The 25,834-nt window shown below is 37.4% G+C and overlaps 2 protein-coding genes across 2 annotated transcripts; one reads left to right on the top strand and one right to left on the bottom strand.

Annotated features, from left to right (window-relative positions):
* Positions 1–507: 507 nt before the first annotated feature.
* Positions 508–1,734, top strand: LOC110068404 (uncharacterized). Its single transcript, XM_020775782.2, has one exon. The coding sequence runs from the start codon at positions 517–519 to the stop codon at positions 1,732–1,734; it is 1,218 nt and encodes a 405-aa protein (XP_020631441.2). The 5' UTR covers positions 508–516.
* A 704-nt stretch (positions 1,735–2,438) lies between these two features.
* LOC110068343 (exportin-T-like) lies at positions 2,439–25,676 on the bottom strand. The gene is made up of 38 exons (XM_089275998.1): positions 25,334–25,676; positions 25,107–25,189; positions 24,608–24,664; positions 23,116–23,185; positions 21,301–21,390; positions 21,033–21,161; positions 20,447–20,530; positions 20,125–20,234; positions 19,083–19,242; positions 18,126–18,205; positions 17,363–17,440; positions 16,961–17,039; positions 16,505–16,543; positions 16,043–16,105; positions 15,416–15,487; positions 15,227–15,279; positions 14,751–14,826; positions 14,142–14,201; positions 13,831–13,881; positions 13,357–13,425; positions 12,848–12,942; positions 12,570–12,636; positions 12,338–12,376; positions 12,076–12,132; positions 10,916–10,984; positions 10,705–10,778; positions 10,115–10,184; positions 9,635–9,793; positions 9,115–9,171; positions 8,579–8,674; positions 7,648–7,741; positions 6,928–6,995; positions 6,640–6,688; positions 6,425–6,540; positions 6,060–6,107; positions 5,892–5,963; positions 4,453–4,509; positions 2,439–3,779 (listed from the first exon to the last, which is right to left on the bottom strand). The coding sequence occupies exons 1-38, from the start codon at positions 25,391–25,393 to the stop codon at positions 3,753–3,755; spliced, it is 2,877 nt and encodes a 958-aa protein (XP_089132124.1). The 5' UTR covers positions 25,394–25,676; the 3' UTR covers positions 2,439–3,752.
* Positions 25,677–25,834: the final 158 nt, after the last annotated feature.

Raw genomic sequence — 25,834 nt, 5'->3', positions numbered from 1 at the left:
AAAAGCCTACTTCGGTAGCAATCTGGTCTGAGGATTTACTCTGTATATAAACAGTGAGTCGGCGTAATTACTTAGAATTGATTTTTCAATTTATTATGGTGTTGACTATTATAATTGTCTAAACAAAACGAATACTAATAAAGACATATATATGGTAATGGACGGTGTTTCAGATGATGTTACAATCATGTTGCGGATGTCAGTTACAACGATCTCCTTTCAGATTTAAACATAATACGAGGATTTTTCAAAATACTAACCTATATTCAATACTTTCACGAAGCAAATTTACGTGCATTTTGCTATTGTAACTGTCACTTGAAATTTGCATAATTTTAAGGTTCTTTGCACCAAATTTTAATTTCAAGCAGTATAATGGAACCTTTGTTTGGCCTAAGCTACATTGTGCCAGAATTCATAGAGAAATTATTTCCTATAAGAGAGCAGCTCCGACATGTACACTTGAGGAACGAAGGGAAGTTACATGTAACAACAACAAATTGTTCGCGAAAACGAATGAAGATGAATCTTTCTCAGTCTTCATGGATTGGTAATGCCAGTGAGTGTAACACCTTTGTCCACGCAACTGTTCCTTTACATGTAAGATATAATTCTGCCGATTCATTCTATAGCTTGCTTGTCGCAGCAGCTGTTTTCAACTTGGCCGCTTGTCCTTTGACCATTTTGTTGAACGCTTTGGTTATGGTTGCCGTGAAAACCAGACGAAGACTTCAAACACACCCTAACATTTTGTTGGCCTGTTTGGCACTCACCGATCTGATGGTAGGACTTCTTGTACAACCCCTTCACATAACCAAGTCTATTTTCCTCCTACAAGGGAAAGATACCCAAGTATTTTGTGTCATTGAGGTTGCTTTAACGATGTCTTTTGCGATATTTATGTTTGCAACAGTTTTCCATTTACTTTTAATGAGCGTTGAGCGATATCTTGCTATTAAACATACCTTCACTCACGCTACAGTCGTCACCAAAACTCGCCTGGTCATTTCCTCTGCTGTGGCGTGGATTGCAGCCATCGTGTTATTTCTCGTTGCTTCGTATTCAACTATTGTAAGTTTTATTAACCATGTAACCATCATTTCTGCAATTATCGTACTTCAAATTTCTGTTTATAAGGAGGCCCGTCGACACGAAAAACAAATTCTTTCACAGCAAGTTTCCATGGAGGCCAGACAAAAATTTAAACAGGAAAAAAGAGCTTTAAAACTGATTACGATAATACTAGTGGCAATTTTTCTGTGTTTATTTCTCTCTCCGATTTTCATGTTTACTGCATGGCATATTTTTAGCGAAACCTTTTCAATTGAAGTTCAAACATTAGTTCGTCATATTAGCTTTGTACCGGTGATAATCAATTCATTTCTTAACCCAGTCATTTACACTGTGAGGAAGAAGCAGTTTCGAATTGCTTTTATTGAGTTGCTTTTGAGAAAAAGTTTACAAGAAGCTGAACAATTTGGAATGAGACTGTTTAGATCACCAAACAATGCTCTGAGACAAAATGTACAGGAAGACGAGGGACGGGAGCAAAATGTTGTCCACACTGAAGGTAACCTTGAAAATGTTCCCGAGGTCCTCGCTTCTGATGCTAATTTTGATGACAAAAACATAACCGCTGCACAGCACGAATCTCCTTCCTCAAAGGCACTCACAGGCACATCCAGAAAGACAAAGAATGTACGTGGCAAGGAAAAAAACTCCTGCACACGATAAAAGCAAAGAAGAAGATAATCTTGCAGCTCTCAGTCGTCCCAAGCCCTTGTTTTGATTGGAAAAACGCTGAAATCATTCAAGGCGACGATGTATCCTCGAAGAAACTCGAGACTGAACCAAAATGACTGAAAAACAACCTCAGCATCGAAATTTAGCAGAGAAAGCGGACGAGGAAATCAAAATTGTGGAAGAAAATATTGCTAGGTGATTGACAGAAGTGACGACGACATTGAACCCATCTCGCGAAACTGATATAAGGCGTCGTTCACACTAAGCCGGAGGAATTTGAAAACGGAGGTTTCTTTCTGAAAACGCATCAAATGTTTTCCGTCCACACTACGTCGGGAGAAATTTCAAAACGCACCCATCACCGGTCATTTTGGATTTGTGTTTGAGGAAAACTCGATCGGGGAAATCACATGATTATTGTGATGCCATCATTGTCAAAAAACTCCGTTTTCAAAATGTTCTCCGTCCACAAGAAAACGAAATGACGCCGTTTTCAAATTCCTCCGGTTTCAAGAGCGATTTCGAAAAGCTCTGTTTTCATGACTGAGTGTGTGGACGGTAGGCCTAACCGTAGAAATAACACTACAGGAGCTACCCTAATTTCCCCTCGTAAATCGGGTGAAAAGCAAGTGGCTGCCCGAAAACTGAGGTCAAGGCTCTTTTCCTTTTTGCTCACAAAACACACAGAAAAACTGTTTTAGTTTGTCCGTTCTTTATTGCTCAAATGTCATTGTAGTGTGAAAAGCCGTGTTACATATTTTCAGGACAGACTCTCACAGAGTGACACTCCCTTCTCTATCTTATTACCTATAATAAACTTCAGTTTCAGGCTGGACACTCTTGGAGGACAAAAGCTAACACAATGAGATACTTGACATTATAAAAATACGAAAAAATAAAATGTGTCGCGAAAAAAATACATGGTTACGACTTTGCTTCCACTGAGCGATGTGCTTGTTCAACTAGGGGAGAAATACTTTGTTGAGAGGCACTGTAACAGTATTCAGTATACACTATTCGAAATACAGGTCCTCTCAATCCACAGAGCAGTGTGTTACTCACTTTTCATCAGTAACTCAAGATTGAAGAGTTGAAACAAGACCTATATTAGAATATGTCTTAAAGGAGCTACGTAACGGTTTGTCAATCTTGCAGAGCTTTGCCTAAATTTTTCAAGTTCGTCGTTTGTAATCCCTGTTAATCTTCTCCATCCTTAACCATCCTTGTTCCTTTATGGTTTATTATTATCTCATTAGCGATTTTCTATCTGAGTAAACTATTATTTTCAGGTTTCCTTCAATTGAAAGGTAATTTTGTACTTGGCCAAAATAACTCAAAATACTCTCGGACAACTCTATTAAGGGGACACAAACGTCTGTCCTGGCAAAATGCTTGCTCGTATAAACCATTGTATCTATAACCACTATTGTCTAAAAGGTGGCCCCTTAATGAAGTTTCCACTGTATTTAGAAAAAGGGTTTGAAATTGAATGAAATACATTATCACTCAGTTCAAATATTCGGCTGCAAATATTTCTTTTCACAGATTTTTACAACTCGGCAACGTTTCGAGATTGGTTGAAATTCAAGATCTACTAATTATTTTACAAGCCTACAAACAATAGGTCGATAATTCAAATATCACCCTAAACTACAGATGCCACTAAATTGGTCATCATATCTTTGCAGTGATGAGCAAACATTTCCCAAAACGAAGTGTTAGCTTTTGTTTTAACTTCATTCATTTTGACTAACACTTTTTATCATAATATTTAGTAATAATATTGCAGGAAGGAGAAAAGTTCAAGGAAAATAATTATTTCACCGGTCTTTTTTACACTACTATTGCTGTACTAAACAATTAATTGGTAATTTTATATTACCACGCTGAACATTATAATTTTGACTCTATCTTTGAGTGAAATACAGTACTGTTATTGCACTGTACTGTAATATATTAATATACAAGATTTTTTCCCCTTCGTTAGACTGCGAAGGGTAAATCCTTTGTCATGAACGAAGGTTTGTGAAAAACGCCTGTGAAAAAAAGAAAGAACATTTTGTGTGAAATCACGAGGGCCATAGAAATAAGATCACTTCAGTAAACAATAAAAATGGATTTACTTAGTTAGTTAAGTTAATTAGTTAACTTAATTAATTGATGTATAGTAATCTATTTATCTTCTTATGTAAATAGGCCACGTCTGTTGCTCCTCATGATGTTTTTGTTTTGAATTTTTGAATACAGACCTTTACTTGGTTATCATAAACCCAACAATAATTATCATACGTGACAAAAGGTACTCTAGAGAAAGCTATGGAAATGTAATCCCATGTAATGTAATTTACAGAACTTTTGACCTGCAAATGCAAGGCTCAAATCTGTAGGTACTTTTACCATGAGTCGTCACTTGAAATGTTTATGTAATTGTTTCTCTGTCAACCTTTGGCACTTCGGTGGATATATAGAGCAAGACCATCCACAGTTGACAAAGCAACAAGAAAAAGAACAAGAACAAGACCAAGAACAAGAACACGAACACGAACACGAACAAGAGCACGAACACGAACAAGAACATCAACAAGAACAAGACCAAGAACACGAACACGAACACGAACACGAACACGAACACGAACACGAACAAGAACACGAACACGAACACGAACACGAACACGAACAAGAACAAGAATAGCAACAACAAGATCTCACCTTTACATAGCTCTTGAAGGTTTTTACATCAGCTTGCTGCAGTGCATGTGTATACTCCTAATAGAACAAACCCACATAGAAACCGGCTTATTATTGCCACTGAAGTAATTTGGGAACAGAAAGTTTGTACTTTGTAAATTACTGTTTATAGTTGCCAGGCATAAAAATATGGGAGTGCTAAAAGACTTAGGGTTATGTTGGGTCACACCTCTCATATCTGGTAGAGAACAGTAACTAACAGTTTTCAGTATAAACCTACTAGCGTTCTATCACGAATGCCGTTCGCTAATTGGCTACGCTACTCACTATTTATTCTGTTGTAGATAGTGAGTAGCGTAGCAGTGTGCCCTTGTTATCAAAATGACGGTCGATTCTTTGTGTTTTCGAATTATCTGTGAACAAGATTTAGGGCCTGTTTACAAGGAGAGAAGGTTACCCTAGTAAGTGGGTTACTCTAGCACTCACCCTCTTTTTTCCTTCGTCGCGTTTACAAGGCAGCCAGGGTTACTCGGGTTGGCTGGTTACCCTAATCTGCGTGCTAGGGTTACCCTGGCAGGCGGGTTAACTTTTTCCCTTGTAAACACTCCAGATAAGGTTAACCCGCCTACCCGGGTTAACTTTCTACTTGTTTCCAGACCCTTTGAGAGTAACCGCGCATTAAGTTGTCGTGGGATGTAGGGCTATCCTACCTGTGAAATTTTGCTCGTAAACCCGGGCTGTCTTTTGCCCTCCAGCTAGGATTAACCCGCTTGCTAGGGTAACCCTCCCTCCTTGTAAACAGGCCCTTAGTTAAAGTTTTGAACGACTAGTAGATTTATACGAAAACAATTAGATTATTCACTCTCGATTTCTATGCGCTATAGCCATCACTGAGACGCATATACCCAGCTCGCAATTTTGCAGTTTAGCCCAAATTTGATGGAGGTTTGACGCACCCATAATTTAATTGTAAAATCTTGGCTAAGAAGAGTTTGGACACATCCTAGGTGTCCTGGCTCGCTAAAGCTGGCACGTATAGTGTGGTATTCTCACCTTCCTCGCTAGCAGACGAAATCAACCTTTTACTTACACTATCAACACCTTTACCAAATCGAGTAGATAGTAGAAACAGGGACCGTGCTAGTTAGCCAAACAGTGCGTCATGTAGCAGCTCTTGTGAAGTCTCACATGAATGGCTCGATACACTTTAAGGGAGCACTAAAACAAACAACAGAAACAATGCCCCCTAGCCCCAAAACAATGACAGCCACTACACTATGACGACAAATAGAATTACAAGCTTACGAGAGCCGCTACACTTCTACAAACAGTCAATACAGTCTGCAATAAATTGCTTGGTGGTCTTTAGTGCTAAACCCATTAGTGACAATAGTCCTTGTCACCTACAGAAACAATTTGACACGGACTATTTGTTCAGTGAAAGTCTTAACAACACTTACCTGAATAAGTCCAGGAGCCAATTGTAGAGTTGGCAAATACTTGTTTTGAAGGAATTCTATAAATTCACCACCCTGCCAATAACAAATAAAGTATGCATGGTTACATCACTATTATTTCATGAAAATGACACCATTAAAAATAATGCTGCTATTTTTGGCTTTTCTTACCTGTTTCTGTAGAATCATTTTTTGTGTCAGTGCGATCTCCTGTAATGCCTGTTATAACAATACAAAACAATTTGGAAAAAAGTTTTATTTGATAGAGCAGATGATCAATTGTCAATATAATTTATTTTAATGGAACTACAAAGCCCCAATAATTGCTGTTACCTACATGTCAAAAGCGCATTATGTGGCAAAGGACAATATTAGCCTTAATACAGCCCACTAACCATGAAAGAAATCTTGCAAACATGCGAAGGCATAGTTCAAAGCAATTACGATGCTTAAACGTTTAGATGGATGTCAACTTTGCCAAGAAAGATGTACCTAATGCATAACCCTAAGGAAAACCAAGGTTAGTTTTTACATACCAAAATTGTCTGGGCATCATTCAAGTCAAATGTTGATTTCATTGGAGCCACAAAAGATGCGGGTACAATACTGTCGTAAATGAACTCTCTAAAGCCATTTAATCCACTGCTCCCACCTAACAGGGAAAGGCAAGAACTAACTTGTCAAAGATGATAGATAATTAAATTATATTGTATATATTATTCATGAAAACTGCACTGTGTATGGTCCTTACCCCATACTTCAACTAGCTTGCGGAGAATGTTGAAGGAAATCTTTTGTGCCTGCAGAATACAAGAGATAGATATCATTACTACTTATTTTCTCCTGGCTAGATTGCTCGAAGATTCAAAACACGTTCTTCATTCTTTTCATGAAACAACAGCCAGGAAAATGAACAGTTCACTACCTTTAATGTCAAATATTTCTACTAATTCTGTAAATAACTCGGGTTCAGACAAAACTTTGTGCTACAATAAGCGGAAGGAGTACGCTCTAAAAAGATACTACACTACAACTTTACCACAGGGTCTGGGAAATCGACTCCTCCTTGGATCAGAGTCAACAACACTTGGTGTAAATCCTCAGGAGCTGTTAAGTAGACAAAAGTAAAAGTTGCACTGAATACCAAACGCTTTATTGACTAAGAAACAGAAAACATGTAAGGTGTTTCTTTTGAGTTATAGAAACACAAGTGGACGTTTGGGAGAATGAGCAATGCTTTGGGAACATGAACTGACGAGCAAGTGTTTCCAAAGCTTTTTCAAGTTCTCTGAAACTTCCATGAGTGTATCTAAGACTCGAGAGAAATACGGTAAACATGTTCTATTTCTTTTAGAAAATAACCTGAAGAAAAAAAAAGAAAACAACTTGTTTACTTTTATTATCAAAATGTAAATTCTCTTCGCTCACACCATCACGATTACAAACCGATCAGTGCATGCAATTTCTTTGGGCTATTTTCTAATATTATTATAAAAGATGAGATTGTGACTTTTAAGCCTAGTAAAGAAAGAAATGGCGACTGTGACTGCTTAATAGAGGTGACCACTATTAATACAGGTTCCACTGCACTTCATGCTACAGAAACCGGGAGAAGCTTTAGCCTGATGGGCCACTTGGCTCATATGCAGACTCTTTTTACCATATGTAACATGGATTCTGTGTAAATACTGCTAGGGTCAGTGGAGTGAAAATCATCACGAGTCAAGATAAAAGATGATGTTTAGAAACAGACACTCACTTTGAGTAGTAAGAACTACTATCACATCATTTGTGACCACAGCAGCAACAAACAGGAAATAACTACGTCTCAGAGTTTCCTTCTCCTTTACTGCCTACGAGAGAATGATAAAAAAAAGTTTGTTGTAGTATTTGTGACATAAAAGTTAAAAACTCCATTCAAGTTGCCCTCTGAAAAGTCTTGAAGCTGAGGGACCAGATGTTGTGTTGAGCAAACCATTTAAAGAAATCCACAAACAGTTTCCAATCCTTAATCTACCGTCAAAATACAAGCACACCAAGATGATCTCATCACAACCCATTTCTCTGTGACAAGGACACAGACGACAACGATGAGGATGAAGATAGCCTGCAAAGCAGATGTTTCCTATTCTTTTCCAGGCGGAGAGATTGAACAAGTGAGCGAGCAAGCGGGGGAGCGAAGGAGCATGCCCGTGGTGAGAAAAAAACAGGGAGAAGTGGGGAGGGGATGGGCAAGAAGGGGGAGGGGTGGGAAGAAAAGGAATCGTTCGCTCGCCTCACTTCCTCTCCTTGCTCCTTACTTTTTGCTCTCAGTAGCAGTTTTGTTCCCTTTACATGCTTTTTTGGAAACACCTGCTATGCAGGCTAGGATGAAGACTGCCATTTTCATCAAGGCTCTCAACGACTGACACAATGTGAACTACCAAAGCGTAAGAAAATCTGGTCTTCAACAGACACAAGATGGTACCCTAATCACGCCTGTAGCTAGTAACAGGCAAACCGAGGTACTTTCTTGTTTATAATCATCATAAACACCCTAAATACCCAGGCTACTGCCCTACTAATGTGCTTCTCATGATTAGTCTACATGTTTCTGTCCACATTGGCTGGATTTGCCTCTGAGAACCACCAAATAAATGAACCATGTGTGGTCATGGATTCCCACTTTGCGGTCTAACTTTGTAACTTACCTGTACGTCTTTCTCATCAGCTGGTTTGCCGAGAACAGTAAAGATTCTGTTAACAATGGCCATGAAAACTTCTTGCAAGAAAGGACCAATTTGATGCTGGGAGAACAAAATACTTTAAATTAGTTACTTTTTCCCTAAAATATCCATAAATTGTCAAGGAGACAGATAAATCAATTTAACAAAATTAATCAAATACAAGAAATGTTCTTGATGAGCCACTAATTTCTCAGAATTAACATTAAAAGAAACTTATGGTAACCAGTTAAGAGAATTAATATTTTCATCTAGGGACTGTAAAGAGAGTCAATAAGACTCTTTCATTACTCTCCACTCATTGCGCAGTATCAGCTGTCACACAGAACACAACAGCCCCCTCTTTCCCCAACCCTTAGACTTTGCTCCTCCCACTGCCAGATTCTAAAGACAAAGATGGAGCACACAGGCAAGCCCAGATATTTTTTTTACTTACTGACTGTACAAAAAACCCTGTTGTTTCCCACATGTACGTGAATGAGCTCCTTGTTAAATCAACTTACTTTGAATCTTGTAATAATTTGATTGATAAGCGGAATGAATTCTTGAATATCTCGAGCCTATAGGAAGATAATTTAACAAAGAATTTTTAATCTGTATAAGGCTTGCACCACACTAATTCTTTTAACCTCTAGGTATCACAAAGATATTTGTTATAAGTGATCTAACTTTGAAAGTGCCTGTCTCTACTTAAAAGCATACTTTTAATATGGGTTAAAGAAATGGGCAACCAAACAACACAAGGGTTTTCAATAGAGGGACAGCTGGTTTCTACAGGTGGCCAAAACTTTTTGAACTGAAATTCTTTATAGGAAAAACTTTCCTCTAGATGGTCAAACTAGGTGGGAAAAATCATTCTCACAGCCAGTCAATTTGCCCAGTGCGTTAATGAAACCTCTGCAACATTCTAAGGGCAAGGAGTGACAAAAATCTTTGTCAATTACTCCTAAAGAGGCCAAAGTTAACTGCTGTGCTGGTAAGCCAATCATTTGTAGTGTTAAGTTCCTCTCACTTATTACTTACTGTACAGTCTTCCAGAAGATGTGAGACTGCAACTGGAATGAAAGGCAACACTCCTTCACCAAGGCACACAATCATTCTATGTAGGTATTGCCGCACACCAGAGTGTATTATGTCACGATGAATGGGTATCGTTAGTGCACGTAGAAAAATTGGTAAAGCCTACAAAAACAAGAAAGCATGTGAGCCACAAAATGGGTTGTTATAGCGCAATTACTTAAATTTTTCGAGTCAAGGACTAAATCTCTAACAGTGTAAAAACACAGATAGTCAACAGTGTTTATGTTTTCATGTCAAAGAGACCATTACTTGCCACCATGAGAAGTTAGCCTGCCAGTCCATTTTTCTCAGTTTACATTTTGATTGGTTAGTTTTCTTCTAGGTGGCCCGGTTCAAGTAGTTGCACTGTAAATGCACCTCTTAAGGTTCCAAAATTTTCTTTTGTTATAATAGACTAGTATATCATGTGTGGTTAGTATTTACCTCTGTAAAGCATGGTGCACAACCACTGTCTTTCAGTGCTTGTTGATTGGGAAATGCTTTGGATGCCCGACTGAAATTTAAATCAATAAGAGATAATCACATACTGTACATAACACTATAACCATGGACATAAAGATATAGCTATTGCCAAAACTCCTCACTTTCCATGGCAAAGAATAAATTTTCAGACATTTAATTGCTTGGTGTTTCTTGGGCATGGAGAGTCATTCTGATCTGGAAAATCTGATTAAAAAACTGCCAAAATAAACTCTCCACAACAGCCAGTTAATCATGACAAATGGTGTATACAAAACCCAAGTTTTTTGGTAAAAGGTCGCAAAACTTGATGCATACGGTGCATCATTGGTCTCTATTTCTGTTTTATTTATGTATTTTGGTTGTTTACATACTCATATGCCACAATAAGCATTTTTAAAGGAAAAATGTCGCACTCTGAAAAATGGCAGGTGTCATATTACTGCCCTACCTCCCCAGAATGGTCACCTCTCTACAGTGGGCACTTTCCTCTGCCCCCAAGGTGGCCACTGTAGAGAGGTTTGACCATAATATGTTGATCAACATGATTATACCTGGCGTAGGCAACCAAATGATAGAGATGCTGGGCATATGCTGAGGATGAGACATCATCAGTTTCTGACATGAGCTGAAATGAAAATTAAAGGTACAGATAAATCATCCCATCCCACTGTAAACAAGTTAACTTTTTTCCAGTTTTTGGAATGACGACAAACACACTTGGATATGAAGTTATCAACACACAGCTGTACACTGTACAATCACCTTTGTAACTACTGATTCAAACTTCACAATGATTGGTGATAGCAGATTCTTCATGTATAACAGCTGCTTCTGAACGAAAGGGAAAATAAATGCAATAAATTTCTGGTAGAGCAAGTAAGTTGAATGCAAAAATATTTGTCCAATGAAGATCAAAGTAACAATAAATATTTGGGGTATATGTTAAAATTTAAATGTCACATCTTGATGTACTTACAGATGCACTAGAACCTTATCTAAGTAGGACGTAACTATCGCTTTTCAGTTCATACCTACTACTCCTATTTGTATCTGCTTCTACTCCTACATCTACTGCTGCTGGAACTTGCGATCTTCTGGTTTTCGCTATTTCATCAGTCGCTACCTATTGTGAACTAGATCTATGGACTTGATCTATCATTAAATGAGGGTCATACAGCGGTATTCTCGTGCTGTGTGATTAGCTGATTTTATTTTCGGTGAAACATGAATTTAAGAAATTATTCTTCGCAATCTGTGACCTGATGGTTTTGCGTGACCCGTGATGAACTTCAATTATTCACCAATATTTGTGATTTCACCACTCTATTCTACGTGATTTCGAGATGTGGGTCCTCTGAATGGTTACAGTTGTCTATCGAGAGTGACTAAGGCATGCCATTTGCAATATTGGTGCCTTAACTTAGCCTGTCACAATTTTACTTTCTTCAAACACTCTTTCTAGTATAAGAACAGGTTATTAAAAAGAGTATCTACTTGCTTATTTTCATGATTCAGGAAAATGAAATTTTTATATTCGCAATCCTCAAATTTTTTCGTTCATGAGCTGTGCCATAGACCCCTGTATGACCCTCTTAAATCGGTGTGAATCTACCAAGTGGAGCTTGAATCACTTATCATCTCGCACAGTGCTACTGCGCAGTTGTTTAAGATTTGAGTAAGAAGCAACCTCTGGAATCTTTACAATTACAATGTCTATGATTGATCACTGCTCTGTTTTGAAATTTTTCCATGCAGTGTACTTGTACAATGAGCAGAGACAATCAAGTAGAAAACACTGCATCAGAACGTATTTTCAGCCCAAAACCCAGATTCTAATGCAGTGTAGGAAGGGATACACCCTTAATTATACATGCTGGGTGATTTTGCATAGCTGTTAATCACTTATTTTTTCTCTACTGTACCTCTGGCACTGCCCCACTGGCAACAATGAGAATCCCTGCACTTTCATAAAGGAATAACTACACGAAAAAAATAAAAAAAAGTCTGTTTAATTAGGTACCCTAGAAATGGCCAAGAACAGCTATATATGTACACAAGCAAATACAGTATTAATATTTTGGCAGGGAGAAAAAACGTATATAATACATAATTAATGTTCGCTACAATTTACCCCTTTTTGCAAACAAGGACAGAATTACACCAAGAAATGTTAGTGAAAATTACCTGATCATCACCAGAAAGTAGCTGCTGATAACCATTGTCCTAATAAAAAAAAAAAATTGTTGTGTGAAGACAAAAGAATGTTGAAACATTATGTTGTACTCTTGAAACAGGACATTGTAATCCAGCAGTGGTTCTATAGATATGTTTATTTAAAATGAACTCAGGTTTTTAATGGGTAAAAATCAACAATTTTTTATGGTAAAGAGAGTGGCTTGTTTTATTTTATACTCACAGGAGAAATAACAAGAAGGGTCTGCAGTGTCTTCAACACATCATGAGCAAAGTTGAGCATGTTAGCTCTGGAACAAACAGCAAGACACATTCAAAATGTTTGTAAAGAGACTAAAGAAAGTAAACTACTGCAAACACAGACACCAGAACATCATATTGTATGTGCAGATGGCTACAGCACCAGTGTTCTTTAGGTAGTCATGGTATAAATGCCAAGCAAAAAATCAAACAATTTTGTACATTTTAGATTGCTAAATCACAAAGTATAAAGACACATACTTATGAGATTTGATAAATCTTGAAAATAAATAAGAGCATCGACTCCTGACAGTGCAGTTTGGATTGCGCAGGCCTCTCTCATCAAGAAAAGCAATCTAAGAAGAAACAAAATTGTAATGGTAACTATAAATTAAATCAGAGTAGAAAAATATATACAGGTGATAGATTGTTGAGGCATCCTGACCCAATTTCTGACATGATATCCTGTAATGTACATGTACTAACATCCCATTCTCTGTGATTAGCCATGCATGCACATTGTACTTGAAGCAAATTTTTCTCTGCTGTTGGAAATTTGAAACTAGTAACTCATCATGCTCTGTGGGTAGGGAGAGGCACTGTGAGAGTAAAGTGTCTTGCCCAAGAACACAACACAATGTTCCCAGCCAGGGCTCGAACCTGGACCTCTCGAGCACACTAACCATGAGGCCACTATGCCTCCACATTGGCAGTGTAAGCCTATGGATAAACGTTTTTTGTTTTAACAGAATCAACTGAAAAACCCTTACCAGTACTGTTGGAATGTGCTGAGCCTGACCGCTGAAAAACCTGTCGTACCTAACAACAGTTTCAAAGAACTGAAAAAGAAAACAGTCATGTCAAATGAAACTTACAATTAGCAATCTAAAACAGTGTGAGGGCATCAGAAAGAAACTGCTGAAATTCAGTCAAGGATATATCTACCTTTACCAGAAATAAATTGTCATGAAAGAGCATCTCATTCAGGTGAGCAGAAAACAGATGGGAATTTCTGTCTTACTGGGTACAATATTCTAGCACTTTCAGTTGAAAACTGAGTTACTGGTAAATGATATCACTGGTCAGCTACCTACTGCAGCTGTAGACTACTCACAATCATAACTTGGAATCTGTTTTCCAGAGTACTTGTAATATTTTTTAACGGATATACATAGAAAAAGGGTGATTCAATTGATCTGATTTACATACAAAGTAAACTTGAGTGTTAAAATAAAAGCTATTACCATTTGAGCCACTGAAGAGTGATTGTAGAAGGACACGTTACTTGTTACCAGCTGTAGGAAGAAAAAACCAATCAGTCAATCAATCAAGAACATCAGTAAGCCTATTAGCATGTCGGTCCATGAGTCCATGAGTCTGTCCGTCAGTAAGGCTGTCTGTTCATCTATATGTCCCTCTGTCTGTACGAACAACATAAACTATCAAGCATGGCGTGGCATGATGAAGAATGTTCAGTCCTGTTTTGTCCAAATTTAAGTACTACAATTATACATAAATTAAACGAGTTAAGATTTGTTAATTAGTAAAACCTTACCAAACTCATCATTTGTTGGAGTGCTGCAAACTTCGAAGCATCAGAGTACAATTGCTGAGTCTAATAATGAAAAGGAAAAAGAAAATGCTTCAATGAATAAATTATTAACAATATGCTCAAAATAAATGTTTGAAGTTGTCCTTCAGTGGAATGTTGATTAAATGGGCGATTCGATTTCAAGAGGCCTTGACCAACATGTACTGTATTTCTTTTTTATTCCAAGCTTTTGCCAATCTACTGCATCATCGGGGAATGTAAAGAAAATATTCCACTATACACTGTATGTGATATAAAAGTGATAAAAAATACTACAAGGGGCAGGGGAATGTCTAAGCACCCATGTCAAACCACATTTGAATAATAGCCTTCGCTACTTATTCGACATTTAGTGTAACACTTTGGCCACAGCTACAGTATACAGTGTATATCCATTTATGACCATCAAAAAGCACACCATACAGGGTACACTTTACTATCAGATCCTAAAATGATAGAGAATGTCAATGGGCTTGTAGATTCCACTGTATTTGTCATTTGTGATCATGTCCTTAATTAGGAATTATATTAGGAAATCCCCGACCATATTAACTTTGTCCAATTGTCTCTTACCGACATTGCTTCACCAAGCATGTACAGGACTCTTACAGCTATTTCTACATCCATGAATTTTGCTCCATCTAGCTTCCTGCACAAGAGAATAAAATTATTAAATGCAATCAAGTGAACATATAAGTTCAATTAACAACTGAGGAAATCACACGATACCCAAGGTTTTTGTTCAGTGGACGACTGAGGCCAGACACTACATTGAGTTGTTAACCGTGTCACATTGCATTATAATGTCCAGTACATTTTTTTTTTAAGTGAACTGTCAAAGTGTTCCTACTAGTCTCAGAATTTCAAAAGTTCTCTGGGTGGGCTGGGAAAGGGGCAGGGGGAGAGCGGGTTGCATGCCTCAGATCTACAAGAGAAGCCTTTGGCACGCAAAAACCACCTTACGGAAGTTAAAGTGTTTGCATCTGGTGCTGGAATAAAAACAGAACTTTTGAAAACAACTTTTCAAATTGAAGGACTCTTACACTTACCCAAATGTTGAGTTCAAAATATTATGAACTGAAACCAACACCAGGTTAGGATCCTGAAATAGAAATCAAGACAATAAAGTTACCTGTCAATCCTGTACTTTCGAAGAAAGGGTTACAGTAAATAATGTTTCATGTTGTAAAGTGATCTAAAATGCAAAACCTAGAGCTAGAAAATGTTATTCACTGTACCAGCTGAGCGATGTTGTCAAACAAAATCTTCATTTCTTTTCTGTATTCAATGAACATGGCTTCATCTTCACCCTACAAGGTAAACAAAACAATACAATTTTGATGGTAAATTACTAGCTCGAAATAAGAGAAAAATCTTTATCAATAGAAGCCACATGGAAAAAAATTAGTTCTTCCATAGGTTACATCTGCATATGAGCCAAGTGGCCCATCAGTCTGTCACTTATCCCTGGTTTCAGTAGCATGAAGCAACAAGGAGTATTCTACTCCCCCTTGGATGAGATGCTAGTCCATTGCAGGGTTACCCCCCAGCATTAAGTTTGCTGCTACCCATTTATACACCTGGGTGGAGAGAGACACTGCGAGAGTAATATTTATTAAGTGTCATTTCCAAGAACACAACACAATGTCACTGGCCAGGGTTCCAACCCAGACAGCTCAATCCGGAGGCAAGTGCACTAACCATGAAACCTCTGCACTGGTCATATTAATTTCTACTATAGAGATACAAAAAAAACTTGTGGGTAATAAAAATCAATGTCATGATCAAAATGCGACAAATGTTAAGTTTGAGGTACACACCAGCAGAAGGATAAATCTGACACCAACTAAATGACAAATATATACCTCATGTTCAAAATTATAAGATTCGTCATACTTCATCTTCTTGATAATGACATGCAGTATTCCCTGAAACAAAATACACACAGAATAGTTAATTTTCAACACATCCCGGGTGGTGTCATTGTCAACATTAATACATGTACTCTTCGTCACTCATGGAATGGTTTTATTAAGGGCCAGGCACCGGGCAAATTGACTTGCTGCGAAGACAATTTTGCCCATCCAGTTGAACCATCTTGAGGAAAGTTTTATTTAGAAAGAAGTTCAGTTCAAATAGTTTGCCCGCCTGTGAAAACCAGTTGCCCTACTGCTGAAAACATTAACGAAACCATGCTCTGACATGCCATAGAAACTGAAGTTAAACAATGGCACTGAAGATTCATCTGGCCCCACCCACTCTTACGTTATGGAGAATTCTAAGAAACTTTATTCTTAACATTGACCTTTAACCTAACATAATCTTACCCTCAAGTTTGTCTTTTGCTGTTCACTTATATTTGAAATCTGGAAGACAATTTAGTGGTTAATAGGGCCTTAACCACCATTCCTTTTGAGAAATGTGATCAAAGATGACCAAGACCACAGAAGAGTATAAAAACAGTGAGATTACATGTATTTAAAAAGAGCATAAAGACTAGACTACCACTTGATAACCTAAAATAGACATTAGAGCTTAGAGCTCAAAACAAAGCGAACCTTCAACATCAACATTAAAATTTTCACTTCTAATCTTCACATATTTTTTTATAGTTCTTCTTGAGAGAATATAAAAGATGATTCTTCACTTTTACAAAATGCTTTACCTTCTTTAATTTTCTTACAAAAGGAAAGAGAAATGTTAGCATTTCATAACTTCTCCAAAGCCTTCTGCAAAGCACAATAGTCCTCTTGACTAATAGTTGAGAGTTAAATCTGTATTACCTGTTTTAAAACAGTCAAGTATGAATACCCAAAACCAGATACATTCTGGGAAACATCATCATCATCATGATCTAAGAATCTAAATAGAAGCAAAATAATTGAATAAATACGCAGCAATAAAAGAAATGGTTGGAACACCTTTTCTCTCTGTCTATTAAAATCTCAATTTCTGGGCTGGGTTATGAAAATGTTGACAGATATAACATCAGTAAAAAGGGAGGAATTATCGTCCCTTAATAAACCATCTAATCGTTAAAGCTAACATTAAATGAAATTGAAGCACTGTCTGTGTTAATTGGGTAAACTTGAATACATATATGTAGATTTGTTTAAGGTTAATAGAGGATTAGAAAGCATACTCGACAGGAAGTAATCATTGCTCAGTATTAACAAACTACTTACTTGAAAAGGTATGGCAACTTCTCCTCGGCAGCACACAGGCATTTCGCTGCAGCTTCTGTATCACCAGATTTTGTGAGCCTAGACATGAGAAACAAAAATTTATGTTACAGTCCAACTGTACATGTATGTTCTGTGGATGTACTGTATGTTGAGAGGATGAGAGAGGTAGAGAGGAGGAAGAGGCAAACGCAAAGGCAGAAAGAAAGTGAGAGGATAAGAGAGATAAGATAAGTATTTTTATTTAGAGGAAGAGATGTGGAAAGGAAGGAAGAGAGGAAAAAGATAAATTAGAAGGGAGGTGGAGAGTAAAACGGGGGATTAGAGGGAGACAGACAGGAGGCAAGGAGATGAAGAGAAGAGAAAAAAGAATGGGAAGGGAGCAAAGAGCAGGCAGGGAGATGACAAACGAGGATGGGAGGGAAGGGAAGGGATGGAAAGGGAATGGAAGAGATGAAAAGAAAAGGGAAGAAAGAGGTTGAGAAGAGAAGAAGAAACAAAAAGGGAGACAGAGTAGGCAGTCTAAAAAGAAGGAAGGAAGAGGATGGGAGGTAGACAAAAGGGAAAGAAGAAGAGAGCAGCAAGAGGAATGAAAAGAGAGGCAGAGAGGAAGCAAAAAGATAAGGAAATAGACAAGAGAAACAGGCATGGGAAGAGCTGTTGATAAGAGGCTAGCAAATGAAAAGGAAGGTAGAATATAGAGTTTTTTTGAGAGGAAAAGAGATGAGATAGAATGTAGACTGAAACATTTCAAGTTATTCCTTACTTATTGTAACTGTTGAGAAGTTGTGTTCCAGCTGCACCCATCAACTTTGCTAGTTTAGCAAGGAAGTCTGCATCTTCATCCTGCAACATAAAAGAATAATGAAATTTATACAGCACACCACAGAAAATAAAACACATTTAATTTATAGGTGTCCAAGAATTGTTAAACTGGCAAAACACTTTTTGGTTTGCCTTACTGAAAGATATTAGAGAAAAAAGAGAACTTCTAAAAAGCTAGTCCCAGTACAGAATGTCTGGGCAAGTACTTTCCAGTGGAACAAACTGTAAATTTAAGCATTTGCCATTAAGCCCCTCACCAAAATTTCTGGAATTAAAAACAAAAAATGGAAAGTGGACCAGATGCACCTTGTGCTCCTATCCAAGACATTTAATGCTGATCTTGAAACGTACCTCTTTTGATAAAAGGGAAAAGGCAAATTATTATGCAAACTGGAAGAAAAACCTCAAAAGCACCTAAGTATTATTCACCCTGCAGGGGATCTCGAGTAGCAATATTCACACCAAAGTACTGTATGTAAACTAAGGTCAAATGCCAGCAGCAGCATCATTATGACCTTGAATCACAGCAAGAAAAAACCTAGGCATGATTGCCCCAGGCAAGTTAAGTTTGGGCCAGTGAAATTAGCCTCGTAGTAGTAGTAGTCTAGTGAGTCTGAGTGAAATTGCAAGCTTGATAAAATTAAATGATAATTTCCAGCCAGAAACGATTTCTCAAAATTAAAGAAGTCCTACAAGATGAGCAAAAGCCTGCATTGAAAGCATGGATTGATTTAAAATCCACGTATACTTGATTGCAAAAATTATATATCAGTTGGGACAAGTGAAAACTGAAATTTGCAGGCCCACTGGGCAAGTGGATTTCAAATGTTCTTTCTTCCTGTCTCATTCATGCAATCCTTATTAAAACTAAACTGAAGATCACTCCCAAGTAATTTACCTCTTGAAGTTGAAGAACTCCACTCTTTTCTAAGACACTCAGAAGAGACTCAACTAATTCTTGTTTGGCTACTGGTTCCATTCCCTTTATTATAATCTCATGCATACAATCACAAGCACTCTCACGAAGAACTTCCACTGACGTGTATTGAAGCAGCAAGCTAAGAAAGTAATAACAGAAAAAAAATCAAAACTTAAGCCATTGTTACAAGAACTCTGAGGGCATCTGAGCTGGCAACAGCTCAACTATTCAGCTGAAAATCTGGGGACAAAAATCGAATGGAATGGAAATTCCCAGTAAGACATATATTCCTGAAATTTGGGTATACAGAAATCCTGGAAAATGCTGTTCCATTTGCCACACGAAATTAGAAAATAACACAAACAGGAATTTTTTGTCGGATGGTAAGTGCCCCTAAGAATTAAAAGGTTGGTGTAAGCCCTCATGGAAGGCAAAACAGCCTACATGTAAGTGAGACCCTGGCGAGTGTCTATGTGTATTTTTAGCATCTCTGTAAGTACTGTACTTCTCTCACAATGCACACCCCACCCAAGAGTATAATCGGCACAAAAAAGGTGGTGAAAACCTTGGGTAACCATCCAATAAAAATAGCACTGCTACATATTTCTAGAAACAGGATTTATGTAACTCCACTAATGGCCAGCTCTCTACAACTACCACTTTTTTTTTACATTCTCTCTTTTTTTAATCTCTCAATGGCAAACACCTTTTAACAATGGCAACAGCCACTAAGAGCACCTCCACTGCAAAAAAACCTCTCCACAACAGCCAGTTAACTGACAAATGATGAATACAAATAGCCACTTTTTATTGTAAAAGGTCACAAAACTTGACCTGTAACATGCGTTGCTGGTCTTTGTTTCTGTTTGGTTTCTGTTTTATTGATATATTTTGAATGTGTTACGTATTTATATGCTACAATAAGCACGTTTTTGATGAACACCGCTCTAAGACTTCCACTTTCATCTGTCCCCAAGATGGCCATTGTGGTGAGGTTCGACTAGAATAAACCATGTATCACCTTATAAATCTCTCATTTCCAATCAGCCCAATGTCGATCCATTCAACGTAAGCTCCTATGACGTCCAAGCACAAGCACATCAAAGATGACAGGCTGTTCTCATATGTTTTCTTTAGGGAAAAAAAAGCATTAGGTTGCCTTAGTAGTGAATAATTCAATTTAAAGTAGAGTGACAAGCCATGCCCTTTGGGCCAGCACATACATGTACCTATATAGTCCGTATGCTGGAGTACCCCCCCAGGGACGTCCCCCAGGCAAACTGCTTCCTGTAAGCCCCAGGATTAAAGCAAGTATTTTAAAGAACAAATTAAAGCAACCTCACCAATATCTGATACCAGGAATCCACAAGCTCTGTAATACAGCTGTCCCTCATGGTGTCTTTGATCTTGGTATTTCTTTCAGCCTCCTGTTGAAAAGGAAAACACAAAATGTACAAAATTAATGATGATTTCTCATCAGCAGGGGTTTCCAAGGGTCCGGTACCAGGTTAATTGACTGGATGTGAGAATGATTTTGCCTGCCTATTTGACCATCTAGAAGAAAGTTTTTCTTACAAAGAAGTTGAAGGCAAAAAGTTTTGCCCACCTTTGAAACTCACTTTCCCTCCAGCTGAAAACGTTTAATTATGAAAGCACTGCACCAGGGAACTATATATGTCAGGCTGCTATAGACATCTCATGTGTATACTTGTGATCAAACTAAAGGAAACCCTGAGGAGATAATGTTTAAGCTACGTTTTGGTCTGTGAAGCTAATGGAAGCAAAGGTCTAGTTGTTCTCTTGAGCTTCATTGTCTAACATTCTGACAACTTACCTATCTGCGGTTGACCTAAGTATAAGTTTTTGCCTCAAATTTTCAACTACAATAACTTATCAATAACTGGGCTGACTAGGCTTTAAAATGCTGACCTGTGCACTTCTTGTGACGTCCCTGTCCACAACCTCTTCGTCGATAGCCTTTAAAATTCTAAGGTACATGTCCACTGCTTGAGCCCCGAACTGTAAGCACTGCAGAAGATCTGAGAAAAACAGTGGCCACTAGAAAAGAAGGAATGCACGGATATGGTTTAGATTGGGGAACATCAACGTACAAACACACACCTTTCATTTTTATGAAAGTTATTATTGACTTTTTGGTTAGTAGAATCAAAACAATACTAAATTGTTACCAGCTTACTTTGTCGGGATAGTCACAGACAAAGATCAAGCTGAACACTTGAGCTGCCTTGTTTTTTAGAAAATTCTCTTCTTCTCTTTCAGTAGAGCACTGAAATAATAATAATAAACAAAACTTGTCAGTACAGTGAAGGATGACATCAAATTGTTAGAAAATACCCAAAAGACTGACAGAATGTAATTTTTAGTATCACTTCATTCAGAAATATATAGTATTCACCCTTTGATCAACAGCACTGATTAAGTGGGAACGTGGAGCAAAGGAGAAGTTGAAATGAAGCAGAAGGGAAAAAATCAAGAACTCTTTCAAGATTGTATTTCTTATTTAAGGACGTTCGCCCTTATTGTTTCTGCGTATCCTTACTGTGCATGCAAATTCACATGATGCATTGAGTATCCGCTAAGTAATAAAATGAACAATTACAGGGCAGATGGCCATTCCTGCAGCTTTCACTGAATTTAATGATCTTGGACATTCGGTGATGCCTATTTTTCTTGATGGATCATTTGCTCTACTGATTTTCTACATTTAGTGAAAAAATGAAGAAAATCTATCAATTAAAAATTTGAATTTTTTGCAAAATGCACCATCGAATTCTGTTCTTTTTAGCTCTTTGTTTATCTGCACGGTGGTTTCGATTGCCTGTTGAAGGGTTAAGTTTTGTGAAAACATTGGCAACATTTGGAATTATCAACGCAACAGATTCACTTACTCAAAATATTAATAGTAAGAATAGTTTGTCTCTGTTGATTCATCTTTGATATTTTACGTTAAAAACCCTGGAGACCATGCTGATTTATGTGTGCCATTTTTTCAAAATCAGACTAGTTTTCCACACGCTTTATCTCTGAAATGAAATCCATGACCCCCATGTTTTCTTTTCATTGCTGAAACAAGTAATTCATTATCTGTCTACAGCGGAAGTTTGAAGAAAATCTATTGAGTAGAGCGCTTTCGCACAAATGAACCTTCACAACAGTGAAAACACAACATATACAAGCAAATGATAAATTTAAAGGCTAGTTTTCACTACTAGTGACGGAATGGTAATCAGAAGCGTAGAGTGATATGATCTAGTGAAAATCAAACTGACAGAGTCAGAAGAAGAACACCCATTCCACTTATGACTCAGTCGCTTACGATCTAGTGAAAACTAGATTGTCAGAGTCGGAAGCAGAAGCACAAGAACTAACCAATCACAACGCCCGGAATCGAGCATTGTGATTCATTTAATCTTCCTCTTCTGTTTCTGACTCTGACAATCTAGTTTTCACTAGTTCGTTAGCAATCAGAGTCATAAGAAATGGAAACGTTCTGATTCTTCCGACTCCAATTCTGTTGAGCTTATGACTCCACTTATGACTCCAATTTTCGATTTTCACTAGGTCGTAAGCTCTTTTATGACTCTGACTACAACTCCGACTCCATCGCTACTGAAAACCAGCCTCAAGAACACAAGAGCATTGCACAAAGAAACACAAGCTGATTGCTTCTTGTGCTCCTTGAATTTTCTGTAAAATTTCCAAATGCTTACATTATGTATGTGTGATTTAATAATGTAACATGAATTGAACCATTATCGTAGCAGGGATTCCATTAACATTTTCAGCAAGAGAGCAACTAGTTTCCACAGGTGGGCAAACCTCTTTGAATTGAAATTCTTAATAACAAAAACTTTCCTCTAGATGGTCAAACCAGGCGGGCAAAATCATCCTCACAGCTGGTCAGTTTGTCCAGTGCCCGGCATTTAATGAAATCCCTGTTGTAGCATGCGGAATTCCTCATAATAAGCGTTGCTTAAAGCAGGTCAAATACCTGATTTCGTAGCCAAGTCAAAAGAATCTCTCTGACTGCTTGTTGATCCACAGGTCCTGAAGCTACATGCCTAGGTAGTGTATATATGTACAGATACAATAAAAATTATAAGTAATTATAAACAATTATTATGAAACAGCAGTGATCAGGGGTTTCATAAACATTTCAGTGGAAGGGAAACTGGTTTTCACAGATGGGTAAATTTCTGAAATGAACTTCCTTATAAGTAAAAATGACGGTCAAACCAGACGAGCAAAATCATCCTCACAGCGGGTCAATTTCCCTGGTGCCCGGCCTCCAATGAAACCCCCGGTAGTGATCATGTTATCTAAATGTCTGTTAAATAAAATACTTCAATCATTACCAGTGGGATATATTATAGCTTATAATCCATCAAATATTTTCGCTGGCACATAATTGGTCTAATTGTGTCACATGACTGAATATGCCCCAGCTGAAACTGGGGAATGTCCGAGTGAGATTCCTTAATTTTCAAAACCATGTGCGTTCCGGAAAATATTTGAAGGATAATAAACACAATGGCTTCCATTTGGCACAATAATATACTCAGACAGTTTTTTCTTCAACATAATCTGTTCCTCAAAGCTCACGGTTTTCCTCCAGTTACACTCTCGGAAAACTGTTCGTTCCTTGGTACTGATAATGTCCCTGGACAACTATCCCAGCATATTTTTGCACCAAATGGAGGCTACTGTTTATTTATAATTATTATATATTTTACATGTATAATGATGTCTACAGGAACAGATGCTCTGATTGATTTTCACAAGTTGTGAGTGTTTTGTCAGGAAGCTTGACAGCAATAATCAATTAGGTTATGATGTTAAATTATTTTCTTTACTTGACTGTCCACTTTTATATATACACAACTAGATGATAGACGGTTAGGGAAATACATTATACTGGTCATAAACTAGGGATAGAGTGGTTTTCAATTGAGCGTCAAAAGTAACCTGGCAATTATTTTTAAAAACACAACAATGCTTTTCAGTTTTTGGAACATGTTTCGATGTTTCAAACATCATCATCAGCCATAATGAATATATAAGGTTTACAGAAAGATCGTTATTATATATGTAACAGCCTATACAATGAGCCTTTATAAATTTAAATTAACGTAAAAATAAGTTTGCATTTTACGTTAATTTAAATTTATAAAGGCTCATTGTATAGGCTCTTACATACATAATAATGATCTTTCTGTAAACCTTATATATTCATTATGGCTGATGATGATGTTTGAAACACCGAAACATGTTCAGAAAACTGAAAAGCAATGTTGTGTTTTTAAAAATATTTACAACACTTGTGCTATCAAGACCCTTAGGTAAACCTGGCAATTACGTGTACTTTGGTTCCAGTTTTACTATGGCTTGAGATTGCTAAGTAATTTGTTTACTTGTTGCTTTTTGACACTCGCTTGAAAATCACTCTAATATCATGGCAATGTAATTAAAACCACTTGTCATACCTTGTTCTTATATGATGCTCCAGAACTTGGAAACAAAAGAACTTGACAGTTTCATCACTGATGGAAACAAAATTTAATTGTTGAGGTCAGACATTATCGTCAACTTTGTATCAACAATGATTTTTCATACCATGATGTATTTATAAAGAGGTCTTATGTGTCACTTGGCATCTACCATCCACACTGTGTACAGCAACCCCCTCCCGCCCCCCACCAACTGTCATCTGAACAATGAATGAATTTGAGATGTCACCACAATCTCTGACCTGTTTTACATTGATTAATTAGTTAATTAACATGTCTGTCAAAGACCTTCTTCCATAATAAACAATGCAACCAAAAACTGTTCTACTTCTGTATAGATGCAAGAAAAACTGCCGATCTTTTTTTAGTGTGCAAAGCCTAGGAGAAAAGGTTTCTACAAAAATAAATTCTTGATAAAAAAGAGTTATGCTTAAATTATTTTTTTAATCTGAGATAAGCTGTGTACAGTACATACCTGTAAAGATTTCGGATAAGAGCGTCACCACAGAGCTTCCATCCATCTGGAGAATTTTTCAGCTGTTCAAAATATTGCAGGGCCTACACAAAGTAGTTCAGGGATAAGGTTAACTTTAAAACGTTGCCTGGATGCAAAATGCGATGGCATCAGAAAAACATTCTCTAATTTAACGTAATGGTTAAAGAAGAAATATTATATCAATTAGCGATTTTTTAAATACTCACCCCTACTTGCGATGTGGCATTTGCAGCTGACTGTAGCCCTTGAAGTAAGTTTTCAGCCATAAAGAAAGCAAATCTCGTACGTAGTGGAATCCAAAATGCCCCACATGGGAAGCAAAATGAAAACGCCACGAACTAAATTTGCCCAAACGAAATAATTGTATTTACGAATTATTTATTCATTTCCCGAAGGGAAAGATTTGTCGTGGCTTTATTGAAATCCCACAGGGGTTCAAAAACTGAATTCTACTCGAGAATTCTGCATTTCAAAGACTTTCCCTCGTCATAACAGTTCGTCCCTCAAAGTACACAACTGCACATGGGAAACCACGTTGCATCATTATTGCACCAGGACCATATATTACGGGCTTTACAATGATCTCCAAAACTGCGCCTTTCCTCAAATCGCTTATCTCACAAATTTTGTTTTTATGAAGACAACTTTTACAACTTTAATCTGCAGAGCGCTGTTCTGAAAGCATTGTCGAAAGCTTTACATTTGTT

The sequence above is a fragment of the Orbicella faveolata genome, unplaced genomic scaffold, assembly GCF_042242905.1.
Source record: "Orbicella faveolata isolate gen_17 unplaced genomic scaffold, um_ofav_v1 contig_4, whole genome shotgun sequence".
In the NCBI taxonomy this organism is placed as follows: domain Eukaryota; kingdom Metazoa; phylum Cnidaria; class Anthozoa; order Scleractinia; family Merulinidae; genus Orbicella; species Orbicella faveolata.
This window is presented reverse-complemented; position numbering and strand designations above follow the sequence as displayed.

Bases quoted from the DNA above. Each gene is read 5' to 3' on its own strand.
- LOC110068404 (XM_020775782.2), top strand. From the start codon at position 517: ATGAAGATGAATCTTTCTCAGTCTTCATGGATTGGTAATGCCAGTGAG.
- LOC110068343 (XM_089275998.1), bottom strand. From the start codon at position 25,393: ATGGCTGAAAACTTACTTCAAGGGCTACAGTCAGCTGCAAATGCCACA. The intron at 20,531-21,032 runs GTCAGCATTTTA...CCTTTTCAACAG, and splicing joins ACGTCACAAGAAGTGCACAG to GAGGCTGAAAGAAATACCAA. The intron at 7,742-8,578 runs GTAAGTTACAAA...ATTCTCTCGTAG, and splicing joins CTGATGAGAAAGACGTACAG to GCAGTAAAGGAGAAGGAAAC.